Raw genomic sequence first — 13,402 nt, forward strand, 5'->3', positions numbered from 1 at the left:
TCTGTCAGTACACTAATGGCAGTTTTATGATGAAAAATTATGTTACTTGGATCATTTTAGAGCTTTAGAGACTCCCCTTCAGTGGATTGTCAACACTCATCTGAACAAATACTATAGTAATATAGTACTTTTTGAACCATAAAGTGTGTTGCACTGTGTATATTATAATTTTATAACTCTTTGATAGTGTATTACGGTAAACTGCAGTGGTATTGTTGTATCATTTAGTTAAATACAGTGCATTAGGAAAGTATTCATAGCGCTTTATTTCACATTTGTTTATGTTACAGCCATATTCCAAAATGGATTCAATTAATTAATTTTCTTAATTCTACACACAATACCCACAATACAAGACAATGTGAAAAAAGATTTTTTGAAGTTGTTGCAATTTTATAAAAAAATAAAAACCTGAAAAATCACATGTACAGAAGAATTCATAGCACATAGTGCATTCGGTTTCCACTGATCATTCTTGAGATGTTTTAGAAGCTTACCTGTGGTAAATTCAGTTGATTAGTCTTGATTTGAAAAGGCATACACCTGTCTATATAAGGTGCCAGGGTTGACAGTGCATGTCAAAGCACAAATCAAGCATGAAGACAAAAGAATTGCCTGTAGACCTCCGAGACAGGATTGTGTCAAGGCACAAGGCTGGGCAAGGTTACAGAAAGGCATCTAAAGGAATCTCAGACCATAGGAAAAAAAAAAAATCTGTGGTCTGATGAGACTAAAATTAAACTCTTTAGAGTCAATGCCAGGCATTACATTTGGAGAAAACAGGAAGACTAGTCAGGATTGAGGGGAAAGATGAATGCAGCAATGTACAGAGAAATCCTGAATGAAAACCTGCTTCAGCGCATAGTACACTCTAATATTTAATATAAATTATTATGGTATTTTTTGTATGGGCAGTGACTTTGTAGTGAAGTGAACTGAATAATTTTTGTAATTTGACATTTTGTTTAAAACTTTGTATCAGATACATAGTGCCCAGACCAGCCCATAATGCCAGATCCTTTGAGAGAAAGAAGTTTCTCTGGATTCTGGAGTCATGCCAAAACTGTTAACCAGTACTCAGACCTGAACTGAGTTTCCTCATTATTTTTAATCAATATATGGGTTGAAATGATACAGAAGAGTAAAAGCAAAAGATGAAGTAATGGTGATAAAGAATTATCTGAATTGGGTATAGTTCAAAACAATAACAATATTAATAATACCATGGCAGTACCAACTGAAATCTTACTGATTCACAACATTACCAAGTACCATTGAAAACTTTAAAATAGAGATATTCTCTTATCGTTGAATCCACACAATTATATGATTATAACAAGGGAAATAATAAAGTTATAATAATAATTAATAAAAAGAAATAATAAAAGTATAATGATAAAAATGTAATAATAAAATATAAAAACCAAAAAAAGCTTAATCAAATGATCAAATAATAATTCTATGAATAATCAATAATTATAAATGCTTATATCATCAAATTAATTTAATTGTATAAATTAAGAATATAAAAGAATGAAAATACAAAAACAATTGTTTCCTTGAAGCGACAGACAAAGCAGAAAATACAACATTAATAGCAGTGTGGCAAAGACAGAAGAGTAGGGATGTGCACTGTGTTGCTGTTTACACCAAATTTTGAGATTGTAATGCTACCCAATGTCGACAGAGGGCAGTGCAGCCTGTGTGTTTTCCATCTTTTAAGCACGTGGCGGCTAAAATTAAAACGTTAAAAAAACGTTTCAGGTTCATAAAAAGTCTGGATCTTTTGTATCATATTTGACACGTTAACTTGATCTTAAGTTAATAAGCGTTAAGTTCAATAATGAAATCTGTGTAGTTTTAAATGTGGGAGTCACACGATATCACATGCTTATGAAAAAAACCTGATAAACTCAAGTTTCTCCAGTTAATCTAATGTTTATTTCCAAATATTACATTAAACTGTTATAAAATATGAAAGTAGTTTAATGTTACCATTACAATAAATGAATCATTTAAGATTGTGTTGCCAAAAACACAGTACAAAGAGCTGAAAGTAGAAACTTAAGCCAAAGACAATTGAATGCTGAAATAAAATAATTAAAAGAAACCTATTACAGAAGCTCAAAGTAATGAAAAATATATACAAAAAGCATAACCTAATAACCTTGTATCATTTTGACAATATATAGAGGCCTTAAAACAACAAATCCAAATATGATCCAGTAACATTTAAAGGGGTAAATAAAGAAGCAAAGGCACATTGATGGCATTTGTACATTTTATTATAAAAGGATGAGATTTGTAGGTGGCGTGCAAACGTAAACAACAAACTGAGGTCTTTATTGGACTAAAAAAAATTACCAAAGCAAGTGTTTTGATTCCAATGAACTGGCAGTGAAAGTCTTTTCCACAATTACAAGGGATCAAACTTTGATATTTTCTTCCCAGATCTGCAATAGACACTGATATGAAGATGATCCTAAACATTCATTTATACAGACAGAAACATGGCAAGTTTCTATTAGCAACATAACACACTCTTATGCTAACAGGACATTTATGTTGCTTTAAGAACCAATCATGACTCCACATCTGAGTCTGAACTGGCATTTAAAAAATACAACATCAAACTGGCAAGATAAATTAAGTCTAGGTTGTATTAAAAATATGACATGTTGGTCTTTTGTGATGACGGGAAAAGCAGCCAATTGCTACTTGATGAAATGTGTGTTGTATTATCTGATTGGCTGCTCAGTGATCTGTCCCGCCCACATAATGACAGATGGTGTCATAGTCAAGAGTGAACACCCTTTCCTCATATCGATCCAGCTGAACCATCGCTCGACACTTCTCTCTGTCCCGCTTCAGGATGCGGCCCACCTGCAGGACAACAGACATATTAGAGTTCGACAGCAGAAACTGAACAGATTTGATTGAAGATATAAATTAAAAAACAAATATAGACTTGTGTGATTGTAATTACAAATGCATTATGAATATGTGTTGAATAAAATAGATAATTAAAGATAAACTAGATTTTTCTCGCCGTCTACATGGGCAGCTACTTTTTAAAAGGCACGCTAGATGCTAAGCTAATGATCCAATACTCTACAGATGAAAACGTGGTTCAAAAATGTTTCATTTTAATTAGGTGGATCTATTTTTAGCAGTGAATGAAATGTTGTTTATTTACAGTCTTAGATTGTTGTTGTGTGTCATGGGATTGCCTCATTCATTGAGTAAATGTGTGTAAATGTCAGGCTGCCCTACTTTGGCCAAATTTAGTAAATGTGGGTTTGTTTTTAGCACTTATAGTATATTATAGTATCTCTCAATCATTTAAAAAAAAAAAAAGAAAATGTAAAAAAATAAATGTATAAAAGAAATAAGTAAAACAAATGTATTGTATTTCACTTAGTATTATTCATTTACATTAGTTATTTTATTCAACTAAAAAATAAATTACTAAAACTTTATCTAAACAGGTTTTAATTATGATCAAGTATTTTATGTATTATTTCTGATATTTTTTTTTATGCTTTTTTAAAAAAAAAATCTTTTTTTAGTTAACAATAATCATCTGAAATAGTCAAATATTAGGCATCTTATTCTTATATTTTAAAGAGTATTAATGGCAGGTGAAGTTTCTAAATGATCATTTCAAATATTGTAAGTGAAGTTAAAATGAAATAATGTTTTTATTGTTGTTTAGTGTAACCTTCATATACAAAAAAACCTAACTTTTTACCAAACTGTATTTATTAAAATTCATAAATATGATCATGCTAAAATCAGTTATATTTTAAAATATTTGAAAACATGCTGATTAATGCGTAATAAAAATGGTAATAAATGAGCATTTCAAGGATGTCTTTTAATATGTCATTAACATATTTCTATTATAAATATATGTATTTTTTCAAATCATGGTAAAAAAAATTCTGTATTTTTTTTTATTAAACTTTATTTTAAAAAGGCACCTTTTCATGCAAAATCAACATTTGCCAGCTGTTTTTCACATTTGTTTTAATTGTATTGTATTGCATTGTGTTTATTGTGCATACTGCCATATTGAAGTGATTATAAACACATAGACAGTCTGTTTAAACAGTCATAAAAAATCTTCTTTTCAAAATATCTTAAAATTAGACCAGAATCCAAATCTCAGTATATATTGTTTCCTAAAATACTTTTTTTTCTTATGGAGACAGTCAAACTGATTTATTTTGGCTAGAATAAAAGCAGACTTTAATATTTTAAAACCATTTAAGGGTCAGTATAATTCACCCACTTGAGCAATATTTATTTTGATTGCCGACAAAACAAACTATCACTATACAATGACTTGCCTAATTAACCTAGTTAAGCCTTTAAATGTCACTTTAAGCTGTATAAAAGTGTCTTGAAAATATCTAGTCAAATATCATGTACTGTCATCATGGCAAAGATAAAAGAAATAAGTTATTAAAAATGAGTTTTTAAAACTACTATGCTTAGAAATGTGTTGAAAAAATCTTGGGGAAAAATACAGGTGGGGTAATAAATCAGGTGGGCATATAATTATGACTTTAACCGTTTATAAAATATATAATAAAACATCAATGTTTTGTTGGGAAATCTTTCAAATCTGAATAACATTTTTATTATTTTGATCCTTAAATAACTTTTTGTCTTTGACCCATATAACAGTTTGATGTCTATGATGCTCATTACCCCGAGTAGCCCAGCAGGGTTTAAAACAGAGGCAAGCTGTAACCACACAAGCGATTGAATTCATTTACCTGTCCTCTGTGTTCTCCCAGAACCACCATTATATAGTCAGAGTCGTTCTTGGGTACAATCGTCTCCAGCATTTTCTGTCTAATATCTGAAACAGACGACACAAAGGTGCAGATATTAGGGTGAATATCCTCGATTAAATGTCCCTTTTAATAACAGTTATATTGATAAATGCAGTACCGTCCAGCAGTCTGCCCTCTTCTGTACGACAAACACAAGTGTGAGGGGTCAGGACGTCCTCCACTCTCATCTGAACACATACAAAATTAAAACATCTCAGTTATTAGTACAAATGTTATTGCACTATAAAATAACAACTCAAAAGTAGTTATAATTTAATTTAATAATTTATTCCAGTGATTGTAAAGACGAATTTTCAGCTTCATTACTTCAGTCTTCAGATCACATCATCCTTCAGAAATCACTCAAATATTAATTACTGATATATAATAATAATAATAATAATAATAATGAATAATAATAATAATAATTAATAATAATAATAATAATTATTATTATTATTATTATGATTAATAATGTATTTATTATTCGATTCTCAGCTAAAATGTTCACAATTAGTTTTAGAGGTCAACTAATAAAAACTTTAATTACAACAACAGAAGTTATCATATCATTCTGTTTTAAATCCACTGCTCTGGCATTGATGGCATGACCTCAGATATTAAGAATCATTCTAATGCTGTGTTCACACCAGACATGGATGATGAGTTAAGAGAGAGCGATTTACAAGTGAAGTCACTTATGGAAAAATGTGAAAGACAACACAGGGTGCAGTTCACACTAATAACGCAGTTTGAGCGATTTATATAGGGTAAAGGGATTGTTCTAGTCATTTGACATGTGTAATGTGTGCTTTGCACAAATTGTTCTTGTTTAAAAATCTCAATTTTGAAAATTTGTACGTTAACCAATCATGAGCTTGCTCTAGTAGCGGCCGTCATCCAGTCAGTAGCCTGCTCAAGTATTCAATTCAATTCAGCTTTATTTGTATAGCGCTTTTACAATGTAGATTGTGTCAAAGCTGCTTCACATAAATGGTCATAGTAACTGGATCAGGGTAGTTCAGTTTTTAGTGTTTAAGTTCAGTTCAGTTTAGCTCAGTTCAGTGTGGTTTGAAGTCTTTATTGAGAGTCCAAACACTAAAGAGCAAATTCATCGATAAGTAGCTTTTCAGATCCTGAACCATGCAGTAATGGCCATCATCCAGTCAGGAGCTTGCTCTAGTAGCCTTTATCCAATCAAGAGCTTAATCCAGCTTGCTCTAGTAGTGGCCGTCATCAAGCTAGCTCTAGTAGTGGCCGTCATCCAGTCAAGTGTTTAATCTAGTAGCTGCCATCATCCAGTCAGGAGCTTGCTCTAGTAGCCAATAATATCCAGCTGCAGGCCCGCAGAACCACACACGTTTTAGGCACACACAATCTAGGACACACAATCTAGGCAAACCATATATGGTTACGACGGATGTTAATGTCATTAACGTCTTTTTGAACATCGTCATCGATATATTTTGATATATGTAGTTAATAAATATTGTACACAATAAACAATAGTGTTTACTTTATTTTACAAATATTGCGATCGAGACGGCCGAATGGGGAGCATTGTTTCCGATCGCCATTCAATATAATAGACTGAACAGTTTTTAATCAGTCATTATAGCTGATCAGTCGTTATTATCTGACAATAATATAGCAGATACTCGTTTGCTGGCCTTGCTGAACGATCTAATTTGGACAGGTTTAGTTTATATAATGCATTAATTTTTGATGAAGGAAATAATAGCAAGTTAATATAGGCAATAATAATAATAATATTAAGATCTTGAATTAATTAATTACACTAAATCCAACAATTAGACGGTCTATGATTTCTTTGTGTATGTGGACACATGAATAAAGTCATAATTGTCTTTAACCAATTATTTTTATTTACATAATTTGAGTTCAGAAACTGCAGAGATGTTAAAATTATCGTAACGATATAATAATAATAATAATAATAATAATAATAATAATAATAATAATGACTGAAATGGGAAACCATACTTGTGAAATTCAATAGGTGGCGACCATTTATGGTTTGCCTAAATCGTGTGTCCTAGATTGTGTGTGCCTAAAACGTGTGTGCTGCGGGCCTGCAGCTGGATATATCTCCTAGTAGCGGCCGTCAGCCAGCTAGCTCTAGTAAAGGCTGTTATCCAATCAGGAGCTAATTCTATTAGCGGCCGTCAACCAGTCAGTAGCTTCCTCTAGCAGCAGCCATCAACCAGTCAGTAGCTTGCTCTAGTTGCGGCCGTCATCCAGCTTGCTTTAGTAGCAACTGTCATCTAATCAGGAGCGTTCTCTAGTAGCAACCGTCATTCAGTCAGGAGCTTGTTCTAGTAGAGGCTGTCATCTAGTCAGAAGCTTGCTCTAGGAGAAGCCATCATCCATTCTAGAGTTTGATCTAGTAGCGGCCATCATCCAGTCAGGAGTTTGCTCTAGCAGCAGCCATTAACCAGTCAGGAGCTTGGTCTAGTAGCGACCGTTAACCATTCAGGAGCTTGCTCTAGAAGCTGCCATCACCCAGTCAGGACCTTGCTTTGGTAGCGGCCATCATTCATTCAGGAGCTTGCTTTAGTAGCAGTCGTCATCCTGTCAGGAGCTTAATCCAGTAGCGGCCATCATCTAGTCAGGAGCTTGTTCTAGTAGCTGCCATCATCCAGTCAGGATCTTGCTTTGGTAGCGGCCATCATCCATTCAGGAGCTTGCTTTAGTAGCAGTCGTCATCCTGTCAGGAGCTTAATCCAGTTGCGGCCATCATCTAGTCAGGAGCTTGTTCTAGTAGCTGCCATCATCCAGTCAGGAGTTGGCTCTAGCAGCAGCCGTTAACCAGTCAGGAGCTTGCTCTACCAGTGGCCGTCATCCAATCAGGAGCTTTCCCTAGTAAAGGCCATGATCCAGCTTGCTCTAGTAGCAGCCGTTAAACAGTCAGGAACTTGCTCTAGCAGCAGTTGTCATCCAATCAGGAGCTTTCTCTATTAGCAGCCATCATCCAGCTTGCTCTAGTAGCAGCCGTCATCCAATCAGCAGCTTGCTCTAGTAGCGACTGTCATCTAGTCAGGAGCGTTCTCTAGTAGTGGCAGTCATTCAGTCAGGAGCTTATTGCTCTAGTAGCGGCATCGAGGTGCAGCTCCTTGAGGAGTTGGTGAAACTCACCGAACTGTGTGCACCTCTACAGGATCTGATGGACCCAGACATTGTGCAGAAGGAGTCCATAATGTTTTTCAGTACTGACTTCCATAGCACATAAAGCACAGTTACCCCTTTAGTAAAAATCCATGACAGCCATTTTGCAAAAATGCAGAGCAATTTTTGTTTCTGTTGTGAAGTAAATTTAGCATGCAAATGAAGTGAGTAATCTCAAAATGTTTAATCATCTAATTACTCCTAAATACGCGAATTACTCGTACAAGAAGGTGCGTCCAGAGTGAATGCCCCATAAAAATGTAGTGCTCAGATTACAAAAACAAAAATTTCCATCCAATAACCTTCCTTTTTTAATTTGTATCTTTAAAAATACTAGTTAGTAATAAACTTCATTGAACAAAGCAGGCTCACTACAGCAGTGAAGTACCTTAGAGTTGTAGTATTTTCCTCCTTTGAAAGCTTTATCAATGAAGCGCACACGGAGGTCCCGCTGGAGCCATGATGGAGCCGGTGGAGAAGAGCGAGACTCCTTAGCTGGCGGAGGCTTCTCTCTGGGAGGAACAGTCACAATTTGTGCAGTTAAACACAGATTTATTCAAACATGCATCTAATCTTATATGTTCTTGAGTGTCTGTGTTACCGGTCTGTGCTTGATTCTCTGTGTTTTCTTTTCTTCTGGTCTCTGTCTTTTTCTCGACTTCTATCTGTCTTTCCTCTCTCATCTTTGCCGTTTAACCTCTGCTCCTGTTCCCTCTTTTGTTCCCGTTCTTTTTCTCTTTCCTTGTCTTTATGTGCTTTACTAAGACGACCTAGAAGACGGAACAAAAATAATATTTTTATAAGGCATCAAGGCACATACAACAGAGTTAAATAAGGCCAATTTTTGTAGAAATGTGAAAATTGCACAGCTGTCCTGGTGTTTACATCAACACTGGGTATAACTTTATTAAAGCCAAATGATTATTATTTCTTATTTACTTATTTAACCAGGAAAGTCCCACTGAGATACAATATGTCTTCTACCAGGGAGTTCTGGTCAAGACAGATAGCATAGGACAGAGTTACAGAATAATATATTTCACAACACAGACACACACACAAAAATAATACAAAACATAATCAATTATTAAAACATGTGCACTGTTCTAAATAGACAGACTTTAAAATATTGTAAATGTAAATGACTGTATATGAAAAATGCAATTAGAATTTGTTTCTTTTTTAGATAAAAAAAAGATACTTATTCTATGACAAAATTTTAGTGTTACGTAAAAAAAAAATAAAGACTACAAGATTAAAGTTGATAAAGATAAAAGTGTATAAAGTTGAAATATTATGATAACAAAAGTCAATTGCAAAAGGCTTTATTTTAAGGTTTACTAAGCAATATGAAACAACTAAAAAGTGTACAGACTTATGATAGAAAATAAATAAAATTGTAGACTTGTTACAGAAAAATGTTAGAATTCTAATATATTCTAATTCTAACAGAGATGTTGTGTTTATTGCCATTTCAGCTTCTCTGGCTAGATCATGGCAAAAACAACAGATCAAGTTTACAGCATTTTATAAATACAACTTTTCTATAATTATAAAAATATTTTAACAATGAAAAGTTATCAACATCAATAAATAATACAGAAAATAATACAGTGTACATTTTAGGACATCTTCTGATATTAGTCTTCTGAGACAGACAAGGTGTCAGTCACAGGACAAAACAATGTCGTTCCTCAGTCTGAAAGACTTTAGGTCTCAGGAAACACTTAGTCAGATCTCATACAACGAGGCATCGGTCAAAACTGAGTAGACAAAATATACTCAATGAAAAGCTATCAGACAAAAAGACATCAAAAAAAGTGGACTCAGATGAAAAACTGAGGTCACGCTGTCTGTTTTAAATTATAGTGCCCGTCCACTCAGTGTTGCGTGGTAGATTAAAGATGCGTGTTTAATGCGCTGCTGTTTTATAGCCTTGTTTCAGTTTTATTCACATTAAGCAATTCAAATTCGAGGTAATCAAACATTGTCACACAGTCTAAGGAACGACGCAGTTTTGTCCAGTGACAGAAGTGTTTTTAGTCTGAGGCATGACGCCTTGTCATAGTATGACTGAGCTCTGAGGATGTCTCAAAATGTATTACACCGTATGTAAGATAAAATACATAATAAATTATAAGATACAAATCTGAATAAGTTTAAGGTTTAGTTTTAATAAAAATTGTATAATTTTGAAAGGATTCACATTTTTAAATATTTCATTTAAAGTACCTCCAGATAAAAATTATTGTTTGATAACAAAAAAATAGGACATACCACAAAAAAAATATGTTGAACAGTTTGGTTTCCGTTGCAATATTGACATGTAATTCTAACATATTATTTTCTAGAACTTGTACAAAAACATACAAAACTCCATCTTTTAACATTCCATGACCTGTGGAAACCCTAATTGTAAAACTAAAAGCAAAATTTTATACATAGAACTAAACAACTAGCACAATAAACTAGTCTGTGATGTCACTCCAGACCACACGGCTTCCGCTTACAGAAAAATAAAGAGTTGCTGATGATGTTTTAGTTTTAAACAGTTGAACCCAGACAGCTTGTTTTCCCACAAGCTCAAATTTCCCTTTCCACAGTAAATCCAGCTTTCAGTCTGTCTTCTCAACTGTTCTCAGTCAATCACAAAACTGAGCACAATTCATCAGTTAACATTATCAGCTAATAATATCAGAGCTCATTTTAAAACTCCAGAGAAATCATAACAAAGAAATAGCGTAATTTCCCATTATAATCTAAATAAGGATATTTAATAGAAAACTCATGACTGACTTGTAAATGCAATAGCTGGAAAGTCAAGACTAGAAATACTGAATCCACTGATTTATAGTGACCTGACAGTGTACAGTTGTACACAAAAATAAGATTTAAGAATACTTACTGAGGTCTTTGCTGTATTTGTCGTATTCTTTCCTTGTGACTAGTTTAATGGAGTGCTGAATGATGGTCACTGTCTTGCCGCCAATGGCGAGTTTGACTACAACTCTGCCATTATCTGGATCCACTCCCTCTATCTGTCAAAGAACAGGTAGCGTAAGAAAAAGAATTGGGCCAAAAATATATATATTTTTAAATTATTAAATTATTTCTATTATTATTCAATATTTTCCAAGGCCAAAATTACAATATTTTTGAACAGTTAAAATAATTATAATTAAAAAAACACACTCAAAAAACAAAAAAACAGATAAGCGAAAAGGACAAGATGTCTCATTTTGGTGTTTGTATCAAATAAAATAGACCCCAGCTATTTTCTTTACATAAAAAATAACTTTTTAAAAACAAAATAATTTTCAAATAACTTCCAGTATAGCTTAGGTTTTCTTTAATTTAAAAATTAACAAGATGCTTATTTTATGACGACATTTTTTGTCACTTAAAAAAACTAAGAATACAAGATTAATGTTGATAAAGATAAATGTTGAAATATTATAACAAAAGTCAATTGCTAAAAAAAAAATTTATTTTAAGGTTTATTAAGCAATAAGAAAGTTAAGAATTCATTTAATTCTCACAACATTTTATCCTAATTTTTGTAATATTCAGATTTGACACTAAATTGCTGTCGCATATTTCCGACCTATAATTGTTATTTTTCATACAAATAAAAAGATTACATCAAAATATAATTATTATCCATAGTTTTAATCTAATATTAATAATTAAAAAAAGTTTGCTGACAAATGTGCAAAGCCTTTTAGTCTATACGATATGGGCAAAGAATAAATATAATCCTTAAAGAGAGTGTTGCTAAAATAAAAGTCTCAATATGTCAAAAAACAATTTTTCTAAATAATTCTAAAAAGATTTTTGGGATCAGCTATTGTTATATTTGTAAATGTAAAAGACACTTTAATGGACGTCTTCTTTGAATCATAGTAAACTGTATAATAGTCATTAGTTGATTTTTTACTTGAAACTACCATTTGTCTTAGACCCACATGTAATAAATATTATACTTTCATTTCCTACAATTAAAAAGAATTACATAAAAACTAATGTGATTTAATTCCGATTATATATCTGATAAGATTCTAATTTCTTAAAACATGTGTTCTACAACATGAATGGGGAGCTCAAAACTATGAGTCATCAACCAAAGTTGGCAATCTCAAGATCCAGATTTGTATTTATATTTTGGTCACACTTTATTTTAATGTACAAATCATGCTATTAACAAACCATTAGTAAGCTCAATAAACTAAAAAAACATTTAATTAATTGCTTATTAATAGCTAACAAGATAGTAGTTGGGTTTAGGTACTGAGTAGGATTAGGAATGCAAAATAAGATCCTACAAGTCCTAATAAAATATTAATATGATAATAGGCATGGAATAAGCCAGTAATAAATGTTCTAAATTGCTTAAATAACATGTTACCTATTTTTTTTAATATAAGAGGAATTTTAGTGAATAAATAATATGATACTTTTTCAGATATTTACCTTTATATGCCTTTAAGGTCTACATTTTATAAAATACAGCATCTCTTTGTTGTGCGTGTGTCCTTGGTTCACCTTTACTGTCACAAAAATGTCTCTGGACGAAAGTAAAGTGTGCTCACCTTCCCGTACAGGTCTTTATGTGCTCCTGCCAGGACCTGCACACATCCTCCAGGCCCCAGAACTAGAGCCTCCTCCTCTTTCCCCTTCTCATCTCCAGGTTTAGGTGGTCTCTTGGGGACTCCGGGCTCCAGGTCTTTAATTGCAGATCGATCAGCACCCAAACCCAACCCTTTAGGCCTCAACTGATGCTCTATGGGCTTTACATCTCTAACAGGAAAATACACAAAAGTCACATTCATTTTTGAAACAAGTTGATGGAAAATACCATAAACAATGTGGTAAAAAACATAAAATTTATTTGAAATAATTATTTTCTCTTGTATTGTAGTTTAATAAGGTGAGTTCAAATACAAAAACAACCAAGTGGCATCTAAAATGTTCTTCTAAAATGAGCATTTTTCTCACCTGCTATGTTTCTATTCAGGTATTGCTCATTAAAGGCAATGAAAATAATATATTACTAGGCCTAAAAGTGAAATTGCTTGACTTATACATAGGAGTGCTCAAAAAAAAATGCTCATGAGCGAAAAATGTCAGCTGGCCCTTAGTGGTGTTTGCATCTGAACTCAGCATGCAATCTATTTTGTTTTGATGGCAAAGCTTAATTTTCTGCAGACATTACTCCAGTCATTAGTGTTTTGCAAGATCTTTCAGAAACCATTTTAATATTTTCATTAGGGTTGTCCAGACGTATTAACATGTTTGGAAAATTTTCATGGAAACTCTAATAGGGACTTTAAAGTTGGAAGTTGGAAACTTAACATGATTTAATAGGAATCAAC

At 32.9% G+C, this 13,402-nt stretch overlaps 1 protein-coding gene across 1 annotated transcript in view; it reads right to left on the minus strand.

The window, feature by feature from the left end:
* Positions 1-2,267: 2,267 nt before the first annotated feature.
* The window catches only part of gpkow (G patch domain and KOW motifs), a 33,160-nt gene continuing 22,025 nt past the window's right edge, over positions 2,268-13,402 (minus strand). The window contains 7 exon segments of the mRNA NM_001007207.1: positions 2,268-2,883; positions 4,785-4,870; positions 4,963-5,032; positions 8,419-8,542; positions 8,632-8,800; positions 10,936-11,068; positions 12,620-12,827. Coding sequence (NP_001007208.1) covers positions 2,755-2,883; positions 4,785-4,870; positions 4,963-5,032; positions 8,419-8,542; positions 8,632-8,800; positions 10,936-11,068; positions 12,620-12,827 — 919 coding nt within the window. The 3' untranslated portion in view covers positions 2,268-2,754.

This window comes from Danio rerio, chromosome 8 (genome assembly GCF_052040795.2).
Source record: "Danio rerio strain M-AB ecotype USA chromosome 8, GRCz13ab, whole genome shotgun sequence".
Taxonomy (NCBI): Eukaryota; Metazoa; Chordata; class Actinopteri; order Cypriniformes; family Danionidae; genus Danio; species Danio rerio.